The 27,903-nt window shown below is 44.0% G+C and overlaps 1 protein-coding gene across 5 annotated transcripts in view; it reads left to right on the top strand.

Annotated features, from left to right (window-relative positions):
• The window catches only part of FHOD3 (formin homology 2 domain containing 3), a gene marked incomplete at both ends in the record, with an annotated part of 515,230 nt that overhangs the window by 47,430 nt on the left and 439,897 nt on the right, over positions 1-27,903 (top strand). For all 5 annotated transcript variants that reach the window (XM_080714776.1, XM_080714775.1, XM_080714774.1 and 2 more), the window contains 2 exons: positions 7,158-7,264; positions 23,683-23,747. In XM_080714776.1, coding sequence (XP_080570902.1) covers positions 7,158-7,264; positions 23,683-23,747 — 172 coding nt within the window. The remainder of the gene's footprint in view (positions 1-7,157; positions 7,265-23,682; positions 23,748-27,903) is intronic.

Genomic DNA, 27,903 nt, shown 5'->3' with positions numbered 1-27,903 from the left:
AACATAGGACTCTTCACTTTCTGAGATTGGCTAATTTCACTACGCATAATAGTCTCTAGTTCTATCCATTTTCCTGCAAAGGACATAATTTTGTTCTTTATGGCTGAGTAAAATACCATAATTTTCGAATAAATTAATCTGTTGACAGATGCCAAGGCTGGTTCCATATTTGGCTGTGGCAAATAGTGCTGCTATAAACATGGATATGTAGGTATCATCTATCACTATAATATTCTGACTTCAGTTCCGTTGGAAAGATGCCCAGGAGTTAGCTGAGTTACACCTTTCAATCTGAAGTTTGCGAGTGGGATGAGGTGGAGTAGCAGAATGTGCTCTGGGGTCTTGGAGCCTCAGCTCATCCTGGTTTCGCTTCCTGCTGCCTCCTCGCCTCCCTGGGAGGCGGCCTCAGCTCACTGCTCCTCCCTCCTTTCTCTAGTGTTCCCTGCTTGACCTCCCCCACCTTTGCTTTTGCCCAGCCTCTGCTGCAGTCTTCTGACCCCATCAGGATTAGGGCTCAGGGAGAGTTGGGGTGAGAGGTGTGAGCTCGGTGGTGATCCAGGGTCAGCTGTGCCACGGTACAGTCAGTAGGCAGCTTGTGGGGTGAGCCTCCCTACTTCCCCCATCCTGTCACTGAGCATGTCCAGGGGGGAATTTGCTCTCCCTCTCTGCCTTGGGCTGCAGTGGCAGGCTCATGGGAAAATGAGACTGACTTAAAGTAACAACCATGAAGTTGTTTATGAGCCCGTGAGTCTACGGGGCATTTTGGTGTGGCTAGTTTTTCTGATTTATTGTGGTTCTCGCAGTCCTCTGTCACCAGCTGGTGGGTCCTCCAGAGGTCTGAGCATTCAGGTTGGCCTCACTCAGTGGCAGAATTCCAAGAGCAGCAAGAGAGGACAGCCCCGAGAGCAAGTGTCCACTATGTCACATTTGGTACCACTCCATTGGACAAAGCGTTGCGGGCCAGCCCTGATTCTGGGGGTGGGGGAAGCATCTGCCTGTGGAGGAAGGAGCTGCAGAGTCACATTGGGAGGGTGTGGATGCAGAGACTGGGATGGGGCTGGGGGTGGGGAAGGAATCAGATGACACAGACAAGTGACATTTATTTGAGCTTTTCTTTAGGCTCACATTTTATTTTTTTAAAATCAGTATATATTTTCCCACTTTTGAACTACTACCAAACTTAGTTTTAAAGGGTAGCCTTTGTGTATTATTTATAGACTGGTTCTGTGCAAATCTATTTCAGGGTAATACAGAAATTTTATTGCCTAGACTAGGATCACCGTAGAACCGCTGCCAGAACCCAGATAATCATTAAACTGCCCCAGTAACACGCCACTTCACTGGCTTAAGGAAGGGAAAGAATATATAAATCGAGACGTGACATCAGCCTTGTTTCAGATGTTGGGGTTTTTCTGGGATGGTGAGCCTGTCCTTTCTTTTTGAGTGCACCGTCTTTGTAGGAACAGTCAAAAGAACCCCAGAGCGACTTTGTGTAGCCTCTCTATAAGGAGCAGAGGGCTCTTTCTCTGTCTCCAGAGAATAAGGGTCCATTTATTGGTGTGTTTTGACCCTGTTGGGGGAGGGGGAGGATGGCACAAAATCCCGCGTATCTGGAAGGACCCAGATTGTGGAGCTGGGACAGACTCCCTTGGAAGCAGCCCACCCCCTGCCAGAACGCTGGCCACAGGTCGACAGCCTGCAACCTGATCCGCCTTCTCCCTCTGAGCCACTGTCCCTGCCCCTAAATTCCCTAATCGCCACCCTTCTATAATAGCCCTGTAATGCTATCTTCCCACATGGCTCCCTGCTTTGTCTTATGTCCTGAAGTGCCCGACAATGTCCTGGTCACTAAACCTACAGCCAAGAAAGGAGTGCGGGGGACATGCTGCCAGGGGATCAGGGTTGACATGAAAATTGTCAGAGTCAGGAAATTCCAGGGCCCTTAAGTCATCTGGGAAGACATTTGACAGGAGAGGCCAAGGGAGGGGATCAGGTTGCTCCCCGTAAGCAGGAATCGAGGTCGGGGACTGGTATGGCAGAGGGTATCTGAATGCTTGACTCAGGAGGGGAAGTTTGGATCTTTCTGACTAAATCTTTTATGATAATACATTTGAATTAACCTTTGCCTATCACCCATTCTTTAGGACTTTTGTAATTGCTACTTAGTTATCACCGACAAGACGTAAGAATTCATTTAGAGTACCCATTAATTTTTTTTTAATAGGATGATACCTAAAGCTGGCCCTCCCGTCCCCAAATGCCTATGGGATTTTATTGTTCTAACATGTCAGTCTGACCAAGAAGTGCTCTATTCTTGCTCAGTGGCTCATGTGATGGTTTAAATATTAACTGCCTATGTCTCAGGCCCCAGTGGCCAGGCAGGGCCTCTGTTGTGGAGCGGCTGGGGCAGTGTGTGTTGACTTGTTTGGCATCTTCACGGGCCACCTGTGCTGTTAGGCTCCCTTGTGCATACACCCCATCTCCCTAAGGGTGGCCATAGCCCTTCTATGAGGACCCCATGTGTCCTTCTTGAGGAACTAAGAGGCATGTATTCATGCTTTTATTTTTCAGCTGAGGGACTCACTGGCACTAATGGGGAGGGGCTTGCCCAGCCATTCATGAGGGGTAGGCATCTGGCTTCAGAAGCAGTGGTAGTCTTTCTTTTGAAAGGGGACTTGGGTAGTTTCATGGAGGACACTTATATTAGCAGGAATATAACAACAGGAAGAACTTCCACACATTTTGATAGCTGATTTAAATGACATTTTATTCAGCCGGGCGTGGTGGCGCACGCTTGTAATCCCTGCGCTTGGGAGGTGGAGACAGGAGGATCGCGCAGGTTCGAAGCCAGCTGCGCTGGCTTAAGAGACCCTGTTTCCAAATAAAAAAGTATAAAATAGGTCTGGAAGTGTAGCCCAGAGGTAGAGGGCTTCCAGGAACCCCAGTACCACACACACACACACACACACACACACACACACACACACAATGACATTTTATTCAGTCCTGTGTTCTATTTGTATGCCATACTTACTTAATGAGACCATCTCTTTGAGGGAAGGAAGTGTTTGCTCCTTGGTAGCCTGCCTGTGCCTGACATGTAATTTTGTTAGAGTGGAGCGATGGAAATGGTGGTGTTAATAGTGCCCGGATGTGAGGAGAGGAGCAGTGAACATGGCAGCTGGACAGAGCGAGGGGTCTGTCCCAGAGAGGCTGGGAGATTGTGGGCTTCCCTGCTGTGATCTGGGCTGCTTGGAGCATACTGATGCAGGGACCTGGTAAAACAGGGAGAGTAGAATGTCCAGGAAAATGGATATTTCCTTCCCCCCTTTTTTTGTGGTGCTAGGGCTTGAATCCAGGGGCACTCTACCTATGAGCTACACTCCTAGCCTTATTTTTATTTTGAAACAGGGTCTTACTAAGTTGTAGAGGGCTTTGCTAAGTTGCTGAGGCTGGCCATGAACCTATGACCCTCCTGTCTCAGCCTCCCAAGTACTGGGATTACAGGTATGCACCACCAGGCCCACTGGGTATTCATTTTTGGCTTATGAGGAGAAAATCAGAAGGTGTGGGATGGAGATGAGACTCAAGATAACCCTGATGTTTTTAAGGACAGGACTAGATCTGAGGCTGTTGGCTTCCCCCACCTCTGCCTCCCCTGAGGAGAAAAGCACACGGCTGAGGTGGGGATGCAGGGGCTGGAAACCCAGGTCAGGGTGTGTCTCAGCCCTTCCACCCCACCTGCCGTCCCCCCTGAGTGCCCAGGGAGGGCCAGCAGCAAAGTGCGCCGCCCTGGCTGAGGTGGTCTCTGAGCACTGATTGTTAAATCCTCAGGATTTTATGTGAGCCAGTTGTTAAACATAGCTATTATTCAAAATTAAATTATAGAAACCCAAAGTTGAACAAAGTATATTAAAACAAAAGTGATAAATAGTAAAAAAAAAAAAACAAAACCCACAAAAACACACTACTTCCTAATCATCTGACTGCTACTTCTGCTCTTGAGGTTGGGTACATCTCTTGTGTCAGGATGAGACAAATACTACATACCAGTGAACTATTGTGCGTCAGTGATTTCCTTGTTGGGAGCATTAACACCACATCCATGCAGATCCTGCCTGTCTGTACCACAACCACTTCCTTTCTCTCTATTGGTTTTCTCCCAGGCTGAGTGTGGACCACAGCCTCAGAATGACTCAGGCCCCTTTGAGGACAAACAAAGACTCTTGATGCCAAAGCTTCTTTCCTTGGGCTCAAGACATTTCCGGGGAATGAGGCAAAAGAAATTTTTATGGCTTAACAGGTGTTCATTATGCCATCTGCTAGTCTGCTGATTATACGTGGGATTAAACATAAGCAAAAGTGTTGCTACTACCAACAGAACTAAGTAAGCTTTATTAGTTAATGCCAGCAGTTGAGGTTAAAAGCAAGAACAAGCTGCCAATTATTAGAACTGTACTCGTGGTCTAGAGTGCAAGTTGACAGGCCTGATTCTATTCTAATGGAATTTTCCACCTAGGATGCTAGTGTGATGTAAGTCCACAGGCCACCCTTGTCCAGGGAGAGCCCTTCTGTAGGAGACCCTTGCTGTTCATTGCTTCCACAGCACTGGGGGAGACAGCTCCCCTTTATTTTTCCCTCAACTCTGGCTCTACCTCTGACGCCACAGTCAAGGGTGTCTGGTCAGTCTGATTCCTATACTTAGAAGCCTTCTCATATGACCCTTTATTTTTTGTGACTGGCTAATCTCACGTAGCACAATATTCTCTAGGTCCATCCATTTTCCTGCAAATGACATTATTTTGTTTTCTTTATAGCTGAGTAGAATTCCATTGTGTGTGTGTCTCACAGTTTTGTAATCTATTCATCTGTTGATGGACACCTAGGCTGGTTCCATAATTTGGCTTTTGTGAATTGTGCTGCTATAAGCAAGGATGTGCATTTAACATTTATCCCTAGAGAAATAGGACAAGTGAATAAAGTTGGACTAACTCTTTAAATGATTTAACTAGGTATTTCTCACAAATAATAAAGAACAAATTCCTTTCATTCTATTGATGGTATCAGAATTAACGAAATGTTACAGATGTCGATTCTGAACAAGATAATAGTCTATAGTCTAGATTTTGCTTGCTGAGGACACAAAGCAAAACTTTTCCCTCAAGAGAGACTAATTCCTAGTTTGAAATCCCACAGTGTATTACAATCATTTATATAGATATTTATCTAGACGGCAGGTGGGGTGGAAGGGCTGACACACCCTGACCTGGGTTTCCAGCCCCTGCATCCCCACCTCAGTCGTGTGCTTTTCTCCTCAGGGGATGCCCAGGCTGGCTTTGAATTTGAGAGCCTTCTGCCTCAGCCTCCTGATTTGCTGGGATTACAGGTGTGCACCCCTGCACCTGACAAGAACTCACATTCCTAACAGTGTGCCGCAGCAAAGCCTCATTTCTGGATCCTGTCGCATCCCAGTCTGGGATGGACCAGGGAGGCTGTGTAGCCAGGTGCTCTCTTTCATGCAGTGACACAGTGATGCTCCTTCCATCTGGGGCTCTGGCATTTCTTGGGGCTTGACATCCTCCTCTTGTTCCATCTGGCTGCAGGAAAAAGAAGGAAGGTGGGCAGTGCTGCAGGGGTGTGCTCAGGCCTGTTGGTGGCTCTCTCCACTTTCCCCCACATTCTGTTGGGTGTACAACAGAGTTGTATAGCCAGAGCCCAGCTGTACGGCTAGGGCCTATGGACTCTGTGCCCAGGAGGAAAAGGGATTAGGGTCAGCACAAATGTGGCCCTGCCTTGGCCACACTGGACTAAGACAACACACGTTGCATTTTGCAAGTGTGATGCTATTTTCAAGTCACTTTGGATCTTAATCTATAGAGAAGGTGCAGAGGGTGAGGGTTGAGAGCATGACCCTGAATGCATTCAAATCCCAGCTCTGCAAGTAAGTTAGTCTTTCTCTAGGCCTTTGTTTCTTTATCTATAAAGTGGATTTAACAATGGAACATAAAGTTCATGTGAGACTCAAATGGCTGACCATATCTTCATATTTAGAAGAGTGTCCAGAGTTGGGTGTGATGGCACATGCCTGTAGTCTCAGTACTTGAGAGGCTAAGGAAAGGAGGCAGGTTTGAGGACAGTCTCAGCAACTTAGCTAGACCTTCAGCAACCTAGTGAGGCCCTGTTTCAAAATAAAAAGAGCCGGGGGCATAGTTTGGAGGTAGAATGCCTCTGGGTCCTAGCCCAAGTAAAACACACACACACACACACACACACACACACACACACACACACATACACCAGTGCCCATAAGATAGAAGATAATTAACTTGCTGACTAAACTTCAAAAGAGAATTAAAAAGTTAAACTAGACCAGATGTGGTGGCACATGTCTGTAGTCCCAGTACTTGGAAGACTGAGACAAGAAGATGGCAGGTTGGAAGCCAGTGTCAGCAACTTAGTGAGACTTTGTTTCAAAATAAAAAATAAAACTCAGGCTGGGGGTGTATCTCAGAGGTAGAATGCCATTGGGGGTCAGTTCCAAGTATCACACACACACCACACACACACACACACACACACACACACACACACACACGCACATGCAAAGTAGCAACAAAGAGACCCAATTTCCTCTTAGGTATGTTGTAATTTGGTGATGTTGCTGTTCAGATGGAACTGGTTTCTTTTAGTTTAACTACAAAAATGTTTATTGAACAACTCTAACTTGTAATGTGCCAGCTGTGGCCATGGACTCTGAGTAAGTAGGTCTCTCATTGAATCAAAAGAAATAGCATGTCAAACCTGGCATCTTACCCTGTGACTCTACTCCATGGTTACGCCAGCATTGTGACTCTAGTCCGCAGCTTCCTCTGGGGCCTCTGAGTGGAAAGTGCACAGAGCTAGTGCCCAGAGGACTGCTTCTCTGCTGCCCTCGCCTTTCAGCCTGTCAGCGCAGTCCTCTAACAGACTTCTTATCTGTCCATGAGTACCCGGTTTGCTTCCATCCTGTTACCATGTTACGTCTTCTAGGTATGACTCACAGTTCAGAGTTAATGCTTACTTTTTAGAAAACACAGGAGGGCAACATAAGGCGATTGCTCTGTATGAAGCCCCCATCCGAGGAGCGGGCTGGACTCACTGTGTTCTTTCTCCTACAGCTGGATGACTGTGCACTGCAGCTCTCCCACAATGGCACCTACCTGGACCTGGAGGCCACACTGGCGGAGCAGCGGGATGAGTGGGAAGGCTTCCAGGATGACGCGGGGTAAGAGCACCTGGTGTTCCCGCATGCTGGGTTCCACTTGCCAGAAGGTGGGGGAGCGTGGGGGGCTTCAGGTACTTGCAGGAACCACCTAGCTTGGCACACAGTCACACAGGAGGAGGGCTATGCAGCGACTCAGTGGCGCCTGCAGACCCTTGTCTATTTTGACAAGCTCTTCCTGACAGAGCTACTCTGAGGTAGCCTGCCCCAAGCAAATTTCTGTTATTTCAATCAAGCACATGGTATTTACCTTCTAAGTTATTTTTTTTCCATCCAGATTTCACAGTTAAATCAATGTTTTCCAGAGTTTCTTGGATTGACAACTGCTTTTAATATTGCCTTTAAGAATTTACTTGATACTTAATTTTTTTTTTGGTGGATGCCCTAGTCATTTTATACCACATCATCTTTTCAACTCATTACAGGGGAGGTAATTATTAATTGTGTTAATAAACATCAAAATTATTTTTTTTGTAGGTTGCTTGATACTACTGTGAGTCAGAATAAAGTAACAGTCATATAAAAATCAGAAATGTGTACATAAAGTCAAATTGCTCTTGGAATAGATCCAAACAACCAGCCATTCATTAGATTGCTGAAATCACCTTCTGATGGGCCTGCCTTCCTTTCCACTCCCCCATCCATCTTGAACCAAGAATATCTCTGATTTTATCGCCTTCCACCTTAGAGACCTTTAGTGGTTCCTTGAAGCTTCCCAGATGATGCTCAATTGTCTTAATGTGGTGTTCAGGGATCCCCAAAAATTGTTTGAGACTACCTTACACAAGTTAAAAATGCAGTCAGCTGAAAGGTATCTGAAAATACTGAATTTTCATGAACAGCTCGAAAAAATGGGGGAAAACTGGTACCTTCTTAGTGTTTGTTTCATGTAGTTCTCCAACTCATATATGTCCTGGTAGCTTCCTAGGTTTCCCTTGTCTCAATACTCTTCGTAGTTTATGGTCATTGTTCTTCTAATTGTCCCTCTTCTCTTTCACTAAAACTCCATGAGGCCAGAGCTAAGCCTCCTGAATGTCTAGCATGTAGCATTTTATCAGCCTATCACAGGCATTTAGTGGGCACTGGTTGACAGGTGAATAGCACAACCGCAGAATAAATTCCCAAATGGTATAGCCATGAGTACCAAGACCAAGGGACTCGATAGCACCCTTCAAGTTCTCTGAGGATATGGTTGTTACTCTCGGAGTGGTTTAAGGGCCACAGCAGTAGCATGTAAGGAAAGACCCTGGGACCCACCACATCCCCTCACCACTCTGGAGATTAGAGGGGAGGCCTCAGGGAACCTTGCTGGTTTTCACATCACACTAGATTTTCCTCACTATTGTTTTAAAAATTAACATTACTGGACTGATGGATCTGGGGAAATTCCATTGCAATGTTTTTTAATTTTACATCAAGTATCTGACAATGATATCCCTTTATATGAGATGTCGGAACACAGGCTGGATGACAGTCTAATTGGATGCCTTCATGGCTCATTGATCAAACAGATCCCAGGAGTGTTATGAGTAGATCTTTGGCAGCCTAAGAAATGTCTCGAGGGGTATTATACTTGAAGACCTTGTTCTGTTTGATTTTGTTTTCTCTCTTACCAAAACTTGAATGACTTGGAGATGGCAAGCTTGGGAGGAAAAGTATTAATGTGTTAGGTAACAGTATAAGAATAAAGCATGAGGAAAATAACATTTATGAGTTACCTGCTGTCAGACACTATTCTGGGCACCTTATTTACAGTATCTTTGTTTAATAATTAATTTCCGTAATAGTCATGTAATTGGATTTTATTGTCTCCATTTTTCATTGAAGATGACTGAAGGTTGGGAATTACACCCCAGGGTGGTAGAGCCAGTAGGTGGGGAGCCAGGTTTGAACATAGGTGTGGCTGCCACCCCAGGGCCTTCTGGACACAGGTACTTCAGGGAGTACACAGATGCACGTTTGCATCTTTGGTGACATGCAGCTGGTTCATGTAAGGATGTTGGTCCTGGTCTAAAACACTTCCTCCAATGAAAACAACACATAGCCACGCTGCAGTGTGAGGTTTGATTTTTTTTTTTTTTTTTTTGTGGTACTGGGGGTGGAACCCAGAGGCTTTCTACCTCCGGGCTATACTCCCAGACCTTTTTTTATATTATATTTGGAAACAGGGTCTCATTGCAGAGAGCCTCACTAAGTAGCTGAGGCTGGCTTTGAACCTGTGTGATCCTCCTGTCTCAGCCTCCCAAGCATGGGGATTACAAGCATGTGCCACCACGCCCGGCGAGGTTTGATATTTTTGAGGCAGTCTTCATTCATAGTTGGCTCATCTCTGTCCTTTGGAATAGACTGGATGACATCTCATTATTATTCAGAAGAGCATGAAGAAGCCATTTCCATTCATTTCCTGGTGGGGCATCTCTTTTTCTGGCCCGAGTAGCAGGAAACACACCAGGATGCAGGTGTTTTGGTATTTTCAGGTACCTCTTCTCCCCAGGTTAATAGCCACCACTGGGCACTGGATGCTCATGGCCAATCCCTGGTCTGCTTAGCAAGCAGGTGCGGGCTTAGCTCTCCCCACACAGGCGGCAGGTATCTGGGCACATGTGAGTGTCACTTGCTCTGAGGGGTCCTTATTAGATTTTGTGGCATTTGGCAAAGTCTGTGTGCCTGCAACTCCCAGTCTTGGAAGACAAGATGGGGAGGTAAGATATAATTATTCTCTAGTTAAGATTTCTCTTTCAAGGTATGAAAATGGCCAACAAAGTATTATTTTTGCTCTTGATTTCTTTGTGTAAGTTATAGAAAAAAACTAATATTGTTACCGTCTAATGAAGGTATATGAAAACTGTGGCGTTTTTCTTACACTGTGTTGTGTTCTGAGCAGGTTTCCTTGCTGGGTGAACTAGTTTCTTTGTTCTTGTCTATTACCCTGCTCTTTATGCCAAGACTAAAAATTAACTCACTTGTTGTTTCCAATTATCACTCAGGCTGTAGCTAATCAGAGAAGAGAAGGACCTTCAAAAATGGAAGGACAAAGGAATTATTATGCAAAAAAGAGGAAGATCTGTTCATTGCTTTCCAAGGCCAGGGAAATTAGTGAGCCAAGCATGATGCAGTGGAAGCAGAAGCCTGAAAACCTCTAGATTATTCCTGACCCTTGTCATTGTGTGACCTTGGGCAAGCCACTCTACTTATGATAGGAGACTGCAAACTGAGGGCATTTATAAAATTTACTTGTAAAGTAAGGACAATATTCCCACACCCCGTTTCCCCTCCTGTGTGAGCAGGGATTTCCACAGTGTCTCTGCCACCCAGAGCAGCAGAGCATCATGATGGGGGACACAGGCTTCCCGGTTAGTCTCATGGTGTGTGACTACAGGGATGCAACTTCAGCTCTTTGACCCTCAGTTCCCATATTGCTTAATCATGATACTGCTTCCTTGCGTTGTTTAGAGAGAAAATGCTATGATGTCTCTAAAACATCAACCTGGCCAGGCCTGTTGGCAACATGCTTGTAATCCCAATACTTGGGAGGCTGAGACAAGAGAACTGCAGGTTTGAGGCCAGCCTCAGCAACTTAGTGAGACCCTGTTTCAAAATAAAGAATAAAAACAGGGCTGGGAGTATAGCTTGGAGGTTCAATATCCAGTACCTCACCCCCTCAATTTGTGGCTAGTGCCTGTAATCCTAGTACTGGGGAGGCTGGGATAGAGAAGCATAGGTTGGAAACAAGCCTCAGTAACTTAGTGAGACTCTGTTTCAAAATAAAAAATAAAGAGGGCTGGGGGTATAGCTCAAAGATAAAATGTTCCTGGGTTCAATTCCCAGTACCCAAACCAAAACAAAACAGACAACCCCCCCCTCAAAAAAAAAAAAAAACTTTAAGATAGTTCCTGGCACTTAACACAGACATTCAAAAGACACTAGCCATTGTCATCATTATAGTCAAAGTTTGGGAACATGATAAGTTGAAGTGGGCATTGCCGGGTTTTAGATCTGGAGGGGTTCGGACAGGTCAGGCAGTCTGAGATGTTGATTCCTAGTTGAAAGACAACCAAGGGGAGCCTTCCCACAGGCCATGCTGGCCAGAGCTCTCACCCCTTTGCTGGATACCATCCCAGTGCCTCTGAGAGTACCAGAGCCAGCCAAGATCCCCTGAGAAGGTATGCCCCCAGGGGACACTGCGGCTTTGGTGGGGGCAGGAGGAGGGCATTGTTTCAGGGACCTGTGAGAAGAGAGGATGCAGGGTGTGGAATGAGCTCCCAAGTGCTCCTAACTGAGTCTCTTGGGTGCATGCCTTTTCCTGGCCGTGGCTCCTTGCCGAGGGGCTGGCTCTCTCCCTCTCCCCTCCTCCCCTTTTCGTGTGCGTGTGTGTGTGTGTGTGTGTGTGTGTGTGTGTGCGCGCGTGTGTGTGTGCTCTGGTTCCTTCAAGCAGGTATAAATACCTTGAGGTCTGTATAGTCTGTGGGTGAGTGGGTAGGGAGACATTTAAGTTTGTATCACATATTTTAGAGGTCTTTGCCTTTCAAAGTGTCAAGTGTGAAGGAATAAGAAACAGTTTTCTCTTCTTAGGTTCTAGCTTAAGTTACCCTTAATTTAAGCCACACATTTGTCCAGCGTCAGGACTAGGGGACTGGAAAATCATTGAAATACGCTTTGAACCTAAGTCTAAAGGCTGCTGGGCCAGGAAGAGCAAACTCAAGCAAGCAGCCAACAAAAAGCCCCAAGTTAAAGAGGATTCTTGGAGACGTGGAAGGAAGAAATGGAGACTGTTCTCTGGTTTGTCCTTCAGCCAGTTAGCTTCAGCTGGTGCAGGCTTGTTGGCTGAGGTGCAGGAAATTAGTGAGAGGGTCTTGTTCCTTTCTGTGCTGCCCTGGCTTAGTGCAGACCACCAGCACCTGTGATGGGTACGTGTATGTGCATCGGTGTGCATGTGTGTGTGTGTGCATGGGTGTGCGTGGGTGTGGGCTCTGGTTCCTTCAAGCAGCGGGAGCCTGTGGGCAGAGTTCAGTGTAGCGCTGGGTGGGGTGGCCCAGGGCCCCTGCACACTGATTCTGTACTAGTGCTAGGATAGCTGCCTCCGAATACTGAAGAAGAAACCTGCTTAGAAATGCTCATTGTTAAGTTCTGGCTTCAGGAGGTTTGGAATGGGGAATGGGGATCTTGTTTCTTAATAATAATAATAATAATAATAATAAAAGAAACCTGTCTCAGGTGGTCTGATGTTTGATCAGGGAGCTGTAGCAAAGGTTCTCAGTCCTAAAGAATATTGCAACCACCTGAGGAACCTTAAGAACTCTGCTTTCCATGCCCAGCAGTGGGCCCAGGGAATTAGAAGTGGGGGGCGGGCCCTCATGTGATCCCAGTGTGTAGCCTTCCGCTGAGAACCTCTATTTAAGGGAAGCAGCATTAGCACAGACTACAGGACACCAGAAGGAAAGGCTGCGGTACTGTGGTTGCTTCCAGCAGAATGAAAAAGGCCCCAGTATCTCCAGATGACGGGACAGGCGGTGTGGGGTAGGTGCCGGGCTGAGCTGGGCTGCAGGGCGTTGGTCAGTCGGACAAAACAGAAGTAATCTGCAAAGTGTGTGTGGGGGTTCTCTTGAATGCCTCAAGTAGTGAGGGGGTTCTCTTTAGAGCAGGGGTAGCCGAGAGGGACAGGTGGGAAGGGCTTCGAGCAGCCCTCAGTTAGATTTGACCTATGGGGGCCCAAACCTGGTGGGGAGGGTAACTGGTGGGGAGGAGAGGGAAGCTGCGAATCTGGAAACCGGCTTATGTGGAGGGAGCAGGAGCAGTGAATGGGCACATGATGCTAGGTGGAGTGTGTGGGTGTCACTAGAGAAGTAGTGAAGGTAGGGAGTGGAGACAATCTTGGGCTAGTTTCTTTTTTCCTCTTTATTTTATTGTGATATAGGAATTGAACCCAGGGGCATTCTATTTCCAAGCTCAACCCTCAGCCCTTCTTATTTTGAAACAGGATCTCACTAGCATGCAGGGAGTCTCTCTAAGTTGCCCAGGCTGGTCTCAAGCCTGCAATCCTCTTAACCTCCCAAGTACTGGGATTACAGGTGTGCACCACCATGCTCAGTGGGGCAGAGGGACATTTATATGTGTTAATCTGAGGTTATAGCAAGCCATGATCAAGGTGTGAGCTGGCCTGTGAGAAACGCTGGCCTGGGATACAGGTGAGAGGCATCAAGGGCCAGAGGGGCTAGAGTAGGGGTGTATGTGTATGTAGGGTGGGTGGGGGAGCTGCAGGCCTCATCCCTGAGGGGCAGTGACAGTGAGGTGAGACTGCCAGGATTGTAGGTTTCATTGAGACAGCTGTTACCCAGGTGGTAGCATTTAACCGTGGATGCCTATGATGAACCCTAATGGCCAACCCACCAATGATGGGGGATGCGCCAGTTAGCTGCGGTGCAATTGAGGGTATTGACTAAAAATAAGAGCACAGTAGAAGCCCTCAGGGGGATGCTGAGTACTTTTATTTCTTAACAAGAGTGGTTAAGCCTAATAAATTTAGATGACCTGGAGAGACCATACTAAGTACTATAATTAAGGCTGTGTGTCAGCCCTCCTTGTTGACATCCTTCTACTTACATGCTAGTGGCCAGTGCTGAGGCTCATGGTATACAAATTGTGGGCTTGTGTCCAGTTAATCTTCTCCATTTCTGTGGATATTGGGTCCCTGCTCAGATGGGAGGGGTGAAGATTAAATGTGGGTGGCTGGATTTCCTCCTTTTAATGAGCTTTCTAGATGGTACACCAGCAACTTCTATCCGTAGCTCACTGAAAATTGTTGTGTGGAGAATGTACATTATCCCCCCAAATAAAATAATGCTCTGTTTACAACACAGAAAGGAAAAATGGGTATTAGGTAGGGGATCAGCAATGCCTGCCTCAGCAGAGGAAATTTCTAGGATTGAGCAGTAGATACCAGGCCACAGAGTCAGGCTGTGAGGAGTGAGGCAGGGCCAGGGGAGTGGCAAGATTTAGGATGTCTTTGAAGAGTAGAGGAGATGCGTGGGGATGAGGCAGAAGAATTGTAGGAAAACTTTGAGTAACTTGAATAAAGGCTACCACACCTTTAGAGGAGATCTGAGCATAGAAGGCAAAGTGAAATAGGATATTGGGGACCTCACAGCATACACAGAAATGAGCTAAAATGGATTATAGGCCTAAATGTAAGCTAAAACTATCAGATTCTCAGAAAACAGGAGTAAGTCTCCACAACCTCAGGTTAGGTGATAGGTATGATGCTAAAAGCACAAGAATGGATTTAAAATGGTGAAATAGATAAAGACAATGTGTTTCAGGCTCTCTGAGACTTGGAATTCGACTAGCAGAAAGACTGGCCCTGGGTCTAAATAACTGAGCGACCCAAGCTCGAGGTAAGATCTGTACAGTCTCTCCCTACCAGAGCTTGGGTCCTGAAAGCAGGAACTCCAAGGGTCAGCAGGGGATCACATGATCACAGACATAGGCTGGGATCACAACACTTTCCACCAGCGGAGTTTGTGCCTGGCAAACATGCTAGTGACAGTGCTCCAAGTAGTTGTAACCAGCAGGTCAGTGGCCATCAAAGCGCAGCAAACTAAATAATAAGCTTTAAACTTGCCCTGTTGAGCCTAGGCCTACTGACCACAGAGGACAGTGCTCTGCAGTTTCATGTTCAGCAGAGCAGTGGTGGTGTGTGGGGGCATTAAATCCCAACCATCAGGCTTCAGGCTCTGAACAGAACACCATTATTCGGGCTTTATGGATTTTGGACTTGGAGAGCATGGTGGCCTGCAGCCATTCAGAGACTCCTACTTGTCTACACTAATAATTTTCTCTTGGTAAAAAAGCTCTGGGGGACAAACTCAAATGTTTGATTATATAAGACAGATTTGTAGAGGCAAATATATATCCTTGGCATACACCTTATTATAAAGGGATAACAGACACAGGGACTCACACAAAAAGAAGATGCCAAGATAACAAACACAAACCTGAGAACTCTGAAACCATGAGAATAAAAAGCAGCGAGGAAACAAAACTCCCATGACTCAACCACAAGGGAGATCACCAATACTGACCTGCAGGAAATGCCAGAAGTAGAATTCCAAGTTTTGATCTTTGGTATTATTAAAGGCCTCAGAATTTATAGGAAATGAAAGAGTATATCAGTAGAGAAATTGAGGCCCTAAGTAAGAACCAAAAAGAAGCTTTGAATGAAATGAAGGGGTCAATACATGAATTAAAGACTGCAATAGAAACCACCTCAGACATGCTAGAGCACATGGGAAATGGTATCACTCCTGGAAGATAGTTTATTTAAAACTGAAAACTCAGCCAGGCGTGGTGGCACATGCTTGTAATCCCACTACTTGGGAGGCTGAGACAGGAGGATCACAGGTTCATGACCAGTCTCAGCAACTTGTGAGGCCCTCTGAAACTTAGTGAGACCCTGTTTCAAAATAAAGAGTAAAAAGTGCTGTGGGTATAGCTTGGAGGTAGAAAGCCCCTGGGTTCAATCCCCAGTACTGAAAAAAAAAAAAAAAGCCTTGAAAACTTACTCCACTAGGTCAATCTTCCAGGCAAAAGATGAGTAAAGACCTAAACAACGCTATAAACCAAATGGATCTAATAGACATATGTAAAATACTTAAATAAATGACAGCTGAATACATATTCTTCTCAGGTGCTTATAGAATATTCTAAAAAATATACCACATTCTGGGCCCCAAAGCAAGTACCAGCAAATTAAAAAAATGTAATATAATTATCTGCATCTTTTCAGATAACAATAGAATAAAAGTAGAAATCAACAACCAAAAGAAATTACATAAAGAGACTGAATGGTACACTCCTGAATGAGGACTTGATCAGAGAAGAAGTAAGGGGAGAAATAAAATTCCTAGAATTAAATGAAAATAGAGATATGACATCCCAGAATTTATGGGACACTGTGAGGGTGGTCCTGTGAGGAAAATTTATAGTACTAAGTATCCACATAAGTCAAAGTCACCAAATAAACAACCTAATATCACATCTTAAGGACATAGGAAAACAGAAGCTGTCTAATCCCAAAGCCAGTAGAAAGCAGGAGATCATTGAAATTAGAGCAGAAATCAATGAAACAGAGAACAAAAAACAATATAAAGAATGAACAGAACAAAAAGCTCCTTTGAAAAGAATAACAAGACTGATGAACTCTTAGTCAACCTAAGCAAAAGAAGGAACACAAAATTAAAGTCAGAAATGAAAAAGATCACCACAGACAGAGGAAATCCAGAGGATTATGAAACAATTTTGAAAATTTATATCCTGACAAACTGGAAAACATAGAAAGTAGATTTCTAGATGCATACAACCTATATAAATTGAAGCAAGAAGATACAGAAAACCTAAACTGGCCAATAGCAAGTAAAGAGATAGAAATAGCAATAAAAAGCTTGCCATCAAAGAAAAGCCCAGATTCCCAGCTGAATCCTACAAAACCTTTACAGAAGAACTAAACCCAATACTTCACAAGTTATTTTAAGAAATTGAAAGATGGAATTCTTCCAAATCTCTATAAGGTCAATATTACCATAATTCCAAAACCAAATTAAAATCCCCGAGGCAAAGAAAATTATGTACTAATATCATTAACATAGATGCAAATATTCTATGCAAAATACTGGTGATGTGCATTCAAAACCACATCAAGAAAATTGTACACTATGATGAAATAATTTTCATCCCAGGAATGCAAGGCTGGTTCAACACATGCATGTTTTTCACCACATAAATGGAACCAAGGACAAAATCATTTCAATAGATGCTGCAAAAGCATTTGACAAAACCCAACACCTATTCATTTAAAAAAAAATGGCAGAAAATCAGAATAGAAGGAACATACCTCAACATCATTAAAGCAATATAAAATAAACCCCAATCCAACATTATATTGGAAAAAACTGTGAATTCCCTTTAAAATCAAGAACAAGACAAGGATGCCCACCGTTGCCACTCCTTTTTCACATAGTCCTTGACACTCTTGCCAGAGCAATAGGACAAAAGTATATTAAAGAAATTCAAATAGGAAAATAATTAAAATTACCTCTATTTGTAGATGACATGATCCTATACTTAGAGGACCAAAAATAAACTTCAATAAAAGATGATTTGGAGGCCGGGCGTGGTGGTGCATGCTTGTAATCCCCATGCTTGGGAGGCAGAGACAGGAGGATTGCACAGGTTCGAAGCCAGCCGCGCGCGCTGGCTTAGGAGACCCTGTTTCCAAATAAAAATGTAAAAATAGGTCTGGGAGTGTAGCCCGGAAGTAGAAGGGCTTCCAGGAACCCCAGTGCCACAAAAAAAAAAAAAAAAAAAAGATGATTTGGGCAAAGAGGAAGCAAAGAGATAGAAATAGCAATAAAAAGCTTGCCATCAAAGAAAAACCCAGATTCCCAGCTGAATCTTACAAAACCTTTAAAGAAGAAATGGCCATTATATCAAAATTGATCTACAGAGTTCACACAATCCTTTCAATTTTCAATTGAAAATACCAATGTTCTTTTTTATAGACCTAAAAAAATCAATCATAAATTTCATATGGAGAAATGAAAGACCCACACTAGCCAGAGCAATTCTCAGCAATATGAACCATGCCCAAGGCATCACAATTCCTGATTTTAAAATATACTACAGAGCTTTAGTAATAAAAACAGCATGGTATTGGCACAAAACAGACATAGACCAATGGAACAGAAGACACAAATCTACACATTTACAGCCAATTGAGTTTTGACAAAGGTGCCAAACAGATACATTGGAGAAATACAGGCTTTTCAACAAATGGAGTTGGGAAAATTGGTTATCTATTTGTAGAAAAATGGAAGTAAATCCTTACATCTCACCCTGCACAGGAGTCAACTCAAGATGGATCAAGGACCTGAAAATTAGAGAAGCTACTAGAGAAGGGTATAGGTCCAACACTTCAACATATAAGCACAAGTAGATACTTCCTCAGTAAGACCCCATGGCTAAGGAAGTTAAAAGAGGAATTAATAAATGGGATGGCATTAAATTAAAAAGTTTCTGCTTATCAAAGGAAACCATTAAGAATCTAAAGAAAAAGCCTACAGAATGGGAGAAAATCTTTACCAGTTTTCCTTATGATAGGGGACTAATATCTAGAGTATACAAAGAACTTAAAAGACTGTAATAAAACACACACACACACACACACACACACATACACACACACACACACCAAGAAATGGGCAATTGAACTAAATAGGCACTACAGAAAAGAAATAAAAATACCCAATAAATACATAAAAAGATATTCAACATCTTAAGAAATTGAGATGCAAATCAAAACTACATAGATTCCATCTAAACCCAATCAGAATGACAATCATCAAGAAGCCAAAAAACAAATGTGGGTGAGGATGTGGGGAAACTGCAACTCTTCTACATTGTTGGTGGGATTGCAAATTAGTTCAGCTGTTATGGAGATCAGTGTGGAGATTCCTCAGAAAACTGAGAATGGTTCTACCACATTATCTGACTATACCACTCCTGGGTATCTTTCCAAAGGTGCTGAAATTGGAGAACTACTGTAATATATGCATATCCATGTTCATAGCACAATTCACAATAGCCAAATTATGGAACTAACCTAGGTGTCCATCAACAGATGAATGGATTACAAACTTATGGAAAATATACACAATGGAATTCTATTCAGCAATAAAGGGGAAGAAAATAATATCATTTGCATGAAAATAGAAGGACCTGGAGAACATTATGTTGAGTGAGATTAGCCAGCCACAGAAAGTTCAGGACCGTACATTTTCTCTAATATACAGGAGCTAGGAAGTAATTGGAATACCAGAGGGATTTTAGGTAATGGGGGAGAAACCTCAGTGGAGTCAGCCAGATATTGGAGGAGAGATCTCAGAGGAGCCAGGGAAGTGGTTTATGGGAAGGGGAAGAGGAAGGATCAGTGAAGGAATTACTACCATTGGCTTTGTGTACATATGCAAAAATACCAATGTCAATCTCAGTACTCTGTATGGAAAGGGGGCAAATGGAGAAGGAGTGGGGAGGGGAGCCCACTGGGTGTCACTGTCAACATGATTTCCATTTCAATGTGAGATCCTAATGCACCAATAAAAGCATAAAAAACAAAGCTCAAGAACAAAAGAAAATACAAATTGGATCTCATCAAAATTAAAACTTTTGTGCCTCAAATGACATAATTGATAAAGTGAAGATACAAGCTATAGCATGAAAAATGATGCTTGTAAATCATATATGAAAAGGAAGGGACTCGTATCCAGAGTGTGGAATTCTTACAACTTGAAAACAACTGAATTTAGAAAGGGACAAAAGATTTTTTTTTTTTGTTTTTTTTTTTTTTGTTTTGGTGGTACTGGGGTTCCTGGAAGCCCTTCTACCTCCGGGCTACACTCCCAGACCTATTTTATACTTTTTTTTTTTTTTAAATAGGGTCTTTTAAACCAGCACTGCTGGCTTTGAACCTGCGTGATCCTCCTGTCTCTGCCTCCCAAGCCGGGGATTACAAGCATGCGCCATCACGCCCCGGTGGGACAAAGGATTTGAATAGAGGTCTCTCCAAAGTAAACAACTGGCCAATGAGCACATGTAATGGCGTTGTTACTGGGTCAACAGTAACAACCATTTGTTAAGTCAAACGGTGGTGCCATGTCACACCTGCTTGGGTGGCTGGGCTCCAGAGGAAAGGGAGTAATGTGTGGGGGCATGTGGAGAAATTAAACCCTCATGCATGGCTGCATTGCTGGTGGGAATGTAAAGTAGTACAGTTTTTTTTTTTTTTAAATTCAAGGGCATTCTACCTCTCAGCTATACTCCCAGCCCTATTTTATTATATTTTATTTTTTAAATTTTGAAACAGGGTCTTACTAAGTTGAACCTGCCATCCCCATACCCTCCTGTCTCAGACTCCCAAAGACTAGTATTATGAAGATGGGCCACCATTCCTGGCTAGTACAGCTGTTTTGGAAAACAGTTTGAACAGTAACATTCAAATATCAAACAAAATTACCACATAGCCTAGCAATTCTACTTCTAGACATATACTGAAGAGAGATGAAACATTTGCTAGGATAGAAATTTTTACTATTAGTTATAATAGCCCCAAAGTGGAAACATCTCAAATGTTCAACTGAAGAATGGATATACCAAATGTCTTATATACATGTGATGGAATACTATTTAGCACTTAGAATCTAAATATGGATATTTGTCATGACATGGATGAGCCTTTAAAACAGACTAATAGAAAGAAACTGGACACAAAAGGTGTCATGGTGTAATTCCAGTTATGTGAAACGTTTAGAAAAGGCAAATCTATAGAGGCAGAATAAATTCATGGCTGCCTGGTGCTTGGTGGGGGACCAGACAGTACCTGTAGATGGGCATGAGGGAAATGAAAAATTTGAAGGTTAGGGTTGGACTGGATGTGGTGGCACACATTCATAGGTTACCAAATTGGGCAGTAAAGAGTAAGAGAGGAGTAGGGAAAGAGAAAAAGAGATGAGAGAGGTGTTAGGGATTACCAAAGTGCAGTGAGACACAGAGGATGGCCAGACAGTAAGGCAGAAGAGGAAGGGAGAGGAAGTGGCTGAAAGAGCCACACACTGTTCCCTTAACTGACAGAATATTGTGTTTACCTCATGTGAGGCAGGTCTGCTGCGTGTTACTTACATGGACATACAGAATCCTCACACCCTCGGGGGAAAAGTAGACATTATCTTATCCCATTTTACAGACAGCTTTTATGATGTTTATTTTCTGAACTCAAGTTGACAGTCATATCCCATGGAAAGAGAAGGGGGAGTATACCTGTGATTAATTTTTTTTCCTTTGGGAGTTATGGCCATAAGACAGAAGGAAAGAGCATATTTACTGGAAAGGTAAGGCTGACTTTTAAACAGATACTATTCCCCTAAAAGAGGCCAAAAGCATCAGCAAAAAGACATTGAGTTAATGGTGGCAGCAAGATAGACACTTGTAAAAAAGATATATGTAAATAATTCCATTTGCAGGAAAATGAATAGAACTCAAGAATATTACACTAAGTGAGTATAGCTTGTCCCTAAGAACAAATAGATGTATATTCTGTCTTTTATGTGGAAACTAAAAAGAGGTTGAGAAATGAAGGCAACATCAGATAGATGAGCAGAGACTCCATGGTAGAGACTGAGGGGGATTAGGGAGGGGGACGAGGTCATGAACACAGTAGTAGAAATAATGCTATGAAGCCTTGGAATTCTCATTGCTGCCTCCCCCACATCCCTAACGCTTGCGCCCGCCATTCTATGCAGGTTTCTTCTGGGGCAGACAAGAAAGGAGGTAGAATATTAAAGTAGAAGAATTATAAATAATAAAATTATTTTTTTAAATGCTGTTTTTGTTCCATGTTCTCCCAAATCCCATTAGGGTTAGCCTAACTGATTGATTGCCTGGTGTCTCAGCACACACACTCAGCAAGGACAACCCCTGCAGATTGAGAGCCTATGGGACTTCCTCAGGAATATCATCTTAATTTTTTAGGGGGGGTGGAATTTCAGCATGCCCCCTTCCCAGTTATTTACTGCAGGAACAAAGTTCTGTAGGAAAACAAGTGCAGCTTCAGAAACTTCCTAGTTGTTTGAAGATCTAAGTAATGGGGATAGACAACCCTTCCTGAAGTCCTCCAGAATTTGAGCTATGGCTCCTCTAGCCCCCTCGTGCTTTCCCTCTCTGGGATTTACAATTCATTTGGCATTGACCATTTACTTAGAAGTAGTGCACTTATGGATTACAGAAGACCCTTGGGACTGGAGACTAGGCTGTGCTGTTTCCAACAGGTAGGACTGGCTGCCATCCGGGCTTCGCTGCTCTTCTCCAGCATGGCGCGGCCCAGCTCTGTGTCACCCCAGCACACCTCTGGCTCCATCCCACCCAGCACACCTTTCCTGGCAGGTCAAAAAAGGCACTTCTGTACTTCAGCTCAACACACTTAATTGAATTTTTCCCACAGGATGATCATAAGAGCTGGAAGAGTGTCAAGGTGAGGATTTTTGAGAGGATTTTTCATGAGGAATGCAATTTTCCAGAAATCCATGTTTATACAAATCTCGAACTTACTCTGCAGATGGATTGGGTGTTCTGTATTTGTTGTAAGCTTCTTGAGACTAACACCTAGCGCATAGAAAATGTAAACCAATCAGATAAATGAAGAGAGGCAAAAGGAGGGCTTGTTGCCCTATAAAGGGACTCGGTACAGTCTCTGCAGGACAGAAGCTGCTAGGCTGAGCTACTGTGTGCTTTTCTAAGACTATGCAACTGGTTTCCTTTATCCTTGTAAAGAATAAAAATCCATTTTTTATTTTTTACTATACATGCCCCTCTTACCAGGTCTTCAGAGTAAAACACACACACATGAATATATTTGATGCAGTTGTTACCATGAAAGATTCATAACTAGGATATTAGCAGTGGCCCTTGGTGAGTTTAATGTTATCCCTCCTCCTGCCTTCCAACACAAGGAGGAGATTAGGAAGCAGGAAGGCATGACGAGATTGTTACAAGTTAAGCTCCAGTTGAGGGGGAGAGATAATGGGAAGGAGGGCTCAGCCATTGAGAGCCCCCTGTACTGCTGCTCCCTGGGGTTGACTGGCTCTGCTCCGTCTCTAAGCCTTGTCTTCCCGGGTAGCCTCTAAGCTTTGTCTTCCCCTGGGCTTTCTCACACTTGCCTCCTCCGACTGCTCTGTACTTTGGTCCTTTTCTTCAGAAAGCTGGGCTCTGTTAGGTGGGCCCTTGTAGAAGTGGGGAGGTTCCTTCTTTTGCTTCTTCCCAAGACATGAAGCCAGGTGAGATGGGCATGGTGAGCTGGCACAGCTGATGGCTGGCAGCAGCAAGTGTCTAGTTTGGTGCACTCCTACCTTCTGTCAGAACATAGGAGCAAAGCCCAATGGCCTGGAATTGATGCACAGCAGGGCAGCTCTTTCTGATTGCCCCATGACGTGTTCCCTTTTCCTATATGTAACAATTAAAGATAGCCATGGGAATGATTAAGTGGATTGTGTGGTTATATTCCAGGGATTTCACTTCACAGGCCCAGATTTTAAAAATGCCCCAACATTGTCAAGCTCGATGGCGGGTAAACCTAGGATGGGACAGCCGGCTGGGCTTGGCAGTAAAGTGCATGTGCCAATTTAACAACTCACACTAGTTTGTTTACTTGAAGCCGTGGGATGTCGCGTTGGTTCAGGTAGATTGTTGTTCCTTTAGGTCCCTGCTTGCCTGGACCTAAATGGGCCTTCAGGTGGGTGTGTCAGACCTGCAAGCTGGCTGACAGTGTGAAGTTGTATCCTCTGGCTCCTCTGATATCCTGTGTTTTGTCTCCTGTCTCTTAGGCGGGGCAAGAAGCACAGCATCATCCTGAGGACACAGCTGTCTGTGAGGGTCCACGCCTGCATTGGTGAGCAACACCTGTCAACCCCCACTACTAGACAGGATGAGAAGGCCACTGGCAGTCTGTGGTACCCACGCTGTCAGCCTGGGCCCCTGTCTGGGCCCATAGAGCTTTCTTGCAATGAGTTCTGAAGCCTTGTTTCATGGCTTCCTTGGCTCTCTGGGTGGTCACCAGGGCTCCAGGAAGACACTGCTGCTGAAGTGCTCCATGGCGGTGCTGGGAGGGCAGAGGCTCTTCCTGGGCTGCTGTCAGGCTGGTGGGAGCCTCTGCTCCTCTGAAGTGATCCTTCATGTGCCTGAGGCAGTTCTGTGGAGATCACGATAGTGGGCATAGCCTGAGGCTCCAGGTTGGTTAGGTGATGGGCAAGAATCCCAGGGCAACACTGTTCTGCCAGCTAACATTCGTGTGGTTCAGGATGGCTTTCTCGAGTTGCACAGGGCCACTGCTGGGGTCATTCCTGCAGCAGTGGGCTTTCTTGGACCCATGGAAAGTAGAGCATCTCATGTGAATGGGTCCTAACACTGGCTGTTTTGTTTCCTCCTGGCATTGGGCTGGGCTAAAGCAAGCATGTATATTAAAAAAGGAACATTTTGCAGGGAAGTATTTCATATCTGTAATTTTGCCTTTCTTTAATATTCACTGTGGTCTTCATTTGGGCCTCTAATTAGGAAAATATAAATCATCCTGTTAAGTCCAGTCTGCACCTGGAGTGTGGTTTCAGGGCTCGAGTGGGAGAAATGGTTTTGGGTTCCCACTCTTCCCTGCTTTCCTGCTTGAGACCGGGGATGGGTGAGGGAGGGGCTGGATGTGAAGGGAAATCCCTGTCATTTGACTTCTTTTGAAGTGAGGTGGTAAGTGACAACCTTTGTCTCTTGCTTGAAGGAATTGTGTAAGTGACTTATAAGCCTCAGAGCCTGAGGGCCAAGGTGTTGGGAGGGTGTGTAATGATTTGGGGAATGTGTAAGGTCTTTAGAACATACAGCCAACACTGACTGTTCTACCTTACAGTGGCTGGTAGAGCTGAGTGAATGTAAAACATACATGCACAGTGGATTACGCTTCATCAGTTAGCTCTTTTGTTACATGTTTCCCAAGTTATTTTAGATGTATAAATCACATCTCCCTAAAGAACAGGCCTGTGGACCATCACTTTGGATAAACTTCCCCCTATCCACACCCTAGGTCTAAAACTTGGGCACATAACATGCTAAACTGTTGAAATTCAACAGTGAAATAGAGCTCACAGTCCTTGGACACTTGGGACTGGGTGCACATTGGCATTTCCTCTGAGCAGGAAGGCAGTGGGAAGAGGACTTTTATAAAAACGGGCTAGATCAAAATCTGAACAAACCCCTTAAAATATTTTCTAGTATGTATTTAAATGTTTTAAGTACAGTAGCTTTTCCAAAGTGCTTCCATGTTGTTGACCCAGTGCTTTGCTTCTGTATTCTGCAGCCTGTGTACTACGGTAAAACCCACGTCTTACCCCGTGGTGTGCTGAGCACAGGCGGAGCTCACGCGCCAGTGGGGTGCTCCTGCCTTCCTGTCCCAGGGTCAAACTGTGGCGGACGCACACCGCACGTTTGCACCCAAGCCGCTTTATGCCATTGTCTAGGCTGTCAGAATTGTGTAATTTAATGAAATGGTCCCTAAATGTTTGATAAAATGGATTAAGTAGGCATATAAAAGTCACTGTTTTGAAAATTCTTTGAATATTTTGGAAAAGACTCAAAATTAGTCATTGCAAAAGCATTTCTGTCAGTATAAGTGGGTTATGACAACCATGAAAAGCGTGAGGAACATTAGACAAATCTAGAAGGATTCTACTCTTTAAAGGTATCTTTAGTTCTTCTTGACATCAAAGAAACCAAGATGGTAAATCATAGACCATTTTATTAGAGTGGTTGATAAAAGAGAGTCCAGTTAGTAGACCTTCACTTGGAGCTGTTTGTGTCTTTTCTTAGGTAAATCATGACATCCAATCACTATATGTTGTTTGAGGTTTTTAAAGGATTTACTGCTTTAACCAGTTTTTACATCAATTACCTCAGGCCCAAATATCAGATGAGAGAATTTGACTGGATTAACACTCAAGAAAGCAGTTTTTTCTTTGTATCAAAAATCCTTTCTCATTCCATTTTATATTATTGGCAAGATGTGGGATAGATTTATTATAATAGCAATAGGTAATATTCTTTGGTTATGTATAGAAAATGGAATGCATGCATCATGTTTATGACATGTCTCTTCCCATTGTGACCTACTCTTTCTAAGTGGCAAGAATTTCTTTGAGGTTGTGTGTGTGTGTGTGTGTGTGTGTGTGTGTACACTCACATACATGCAACAATCTCCAATTGAAATGACAAAGGAAAAGGTAACAAGGGAGAAGAAAACACATTTTTCCTTTATTTTCAAGATCATTTCCGCTCTTTTCTGTATGAGACCTATGAATTATTACAGGCATTGGACGCAGTGGCTGCTGCCACGGGTCTGGCCCTGAATTCCTTCCTGTCCTGGGAGGATCCAGATCAGCTTTTGTCTTGTGGGTCTAGAATGCTATCAGGTCAGTTTCGCCAAAATGTTTTCTTACCCTATGGTCTATTCTGCTTCATTCCTGTTTTTTATTAAGTATAAGAATGTTTAGAATCCAGGACTGTGTTGATGAATTGAAGGTGACATCCCTTTGGAATCCTCGAGTATTAACTTTGGATCCTGTGCCTCTGGGATGAGATGGAGTCGGGCCTTCATGGTTAGCAACCGGCAAACCTCGTGGGATACAAAGCCACGGGGTCTCTGCTTTGATGGTCACAGTCGGCTGCCGACACAGGTCTTTTTCATAGTGCGGCAGTTCTGACGCGTGTAGCAGGAGGTTGAAATGAGGTTTTGGTACAGAGAAAAGCCCCAGGCTTTTGTACCTTTATCTCCCTTTGCACTGTAATTTTTCTTTCTTTGTACCTTTTTTATATGACTGCTTGATGGTAACACATTGTAGCAAAGAATGCACGACTTGCTTTCTTAATACAGCTTCTATCCTGCAAAGAAATAAAAGTATTGATGGTCCTATTGTGGGTATTGAACGTGCAGAGAAGAATAAAATAAAATCTCTGATAGGCACGTGGAGTCTGCATTTTATGAGGTTAGTGGAGAAAATAAATTTTGTGATCCTCGCCAATGATCCTATTTCAACACCAAAAATGTTCTGAGGGCCAGCTGGCTCTGATGGCACTTCTCATTGTGAAAAAAAAATAGCTGAAGAATTGTGGGTGAAGGAGTGGAGTTCAGGATGTACAATAATAAAAATGGAAAAATAAGGTTGAAGTCACCAGGATCCTAAAGTTAATGTGTAAGTGTTTTCTACTGGCTGGCTTGGAAGGCAATTTTGTGTTTTGTTTGGCTTAAAACCTCTTGAGCTTCACTTTTCTGAAGCCAATCCTGTCTCCCCATAAAGAAAACAAATCCTGTCAATTGATTCTCTGGGACCCAGAAATCCTCTGCTTATGTGAGGTAAACAAAGGGTAAGATTTTGGCTGACGACTCCAAAGTGTCATTTATGCTTGTATTTGTGAAAAAACAGCTTGGCAAGAGGTCTTCAGAGGCATTTCCCCAAAGCCTAGGTGCCAGTGAGCTCTGCCCATGAAGCTGGAGATTGGGGTGTCAAGGTGGCTGAGGTGATTAATCTCTGTGTGAGATTAGTCTCATTTTCCCTAAAGGTCAAGTCACAGGGATAAAGATAATTTTTAAAGGAAAGAATAGAATGTGACAGAGGGCCACTTTATTCACTGATGCAGAAAGGCTGTCAATTTCCGGAAACAGAAACACGAGACTAAACTGAGGCATTGATAATGTAGTTTGCAAAGCATTTTCTTCTCCCTTGGCTCAATCACACAGCTCTGCACCTTGCATTTTAGTACTGTTGTAAAAAGAGGTGAGTTGCAAATAGTGGTGCATTTCTTTAAGAAGAGCCTTCTAAAGCCATCTAAGGGCAACATGATGGGGGGGTTCATTTTGTGGGCTCCTTGGGTCACAGTGTTAAACAGGATTCCAAGTTCCTGTGCAGTCTTAGCAGGAAAGGATCCTGTGATGGCACCAGCCTTACTGATAGTAGAAGGGTTATGGGTGTGTGTGTGTGTGTGTGTGTGTGTGTGTGTGTGTGTGAGAGAGA

Source organism: Muscardinus avellanarius (genome assembly GCF_963383645.1).
Source record: "Muscardinus avellanarius genome assembly, chromosome: 17".
In the NCBI taxonomy this organism is placed as follows: Eukaryota; Metazoa; Chordata; class Mammalia; order Rodentia; family Gliridae; genus Muscardinus; species Muscardinus avellanarius.
Note: the sequence above shows the minus strand (reverse complement) of the source record. Positions and strands in the feature narration are given on the sequence as shown.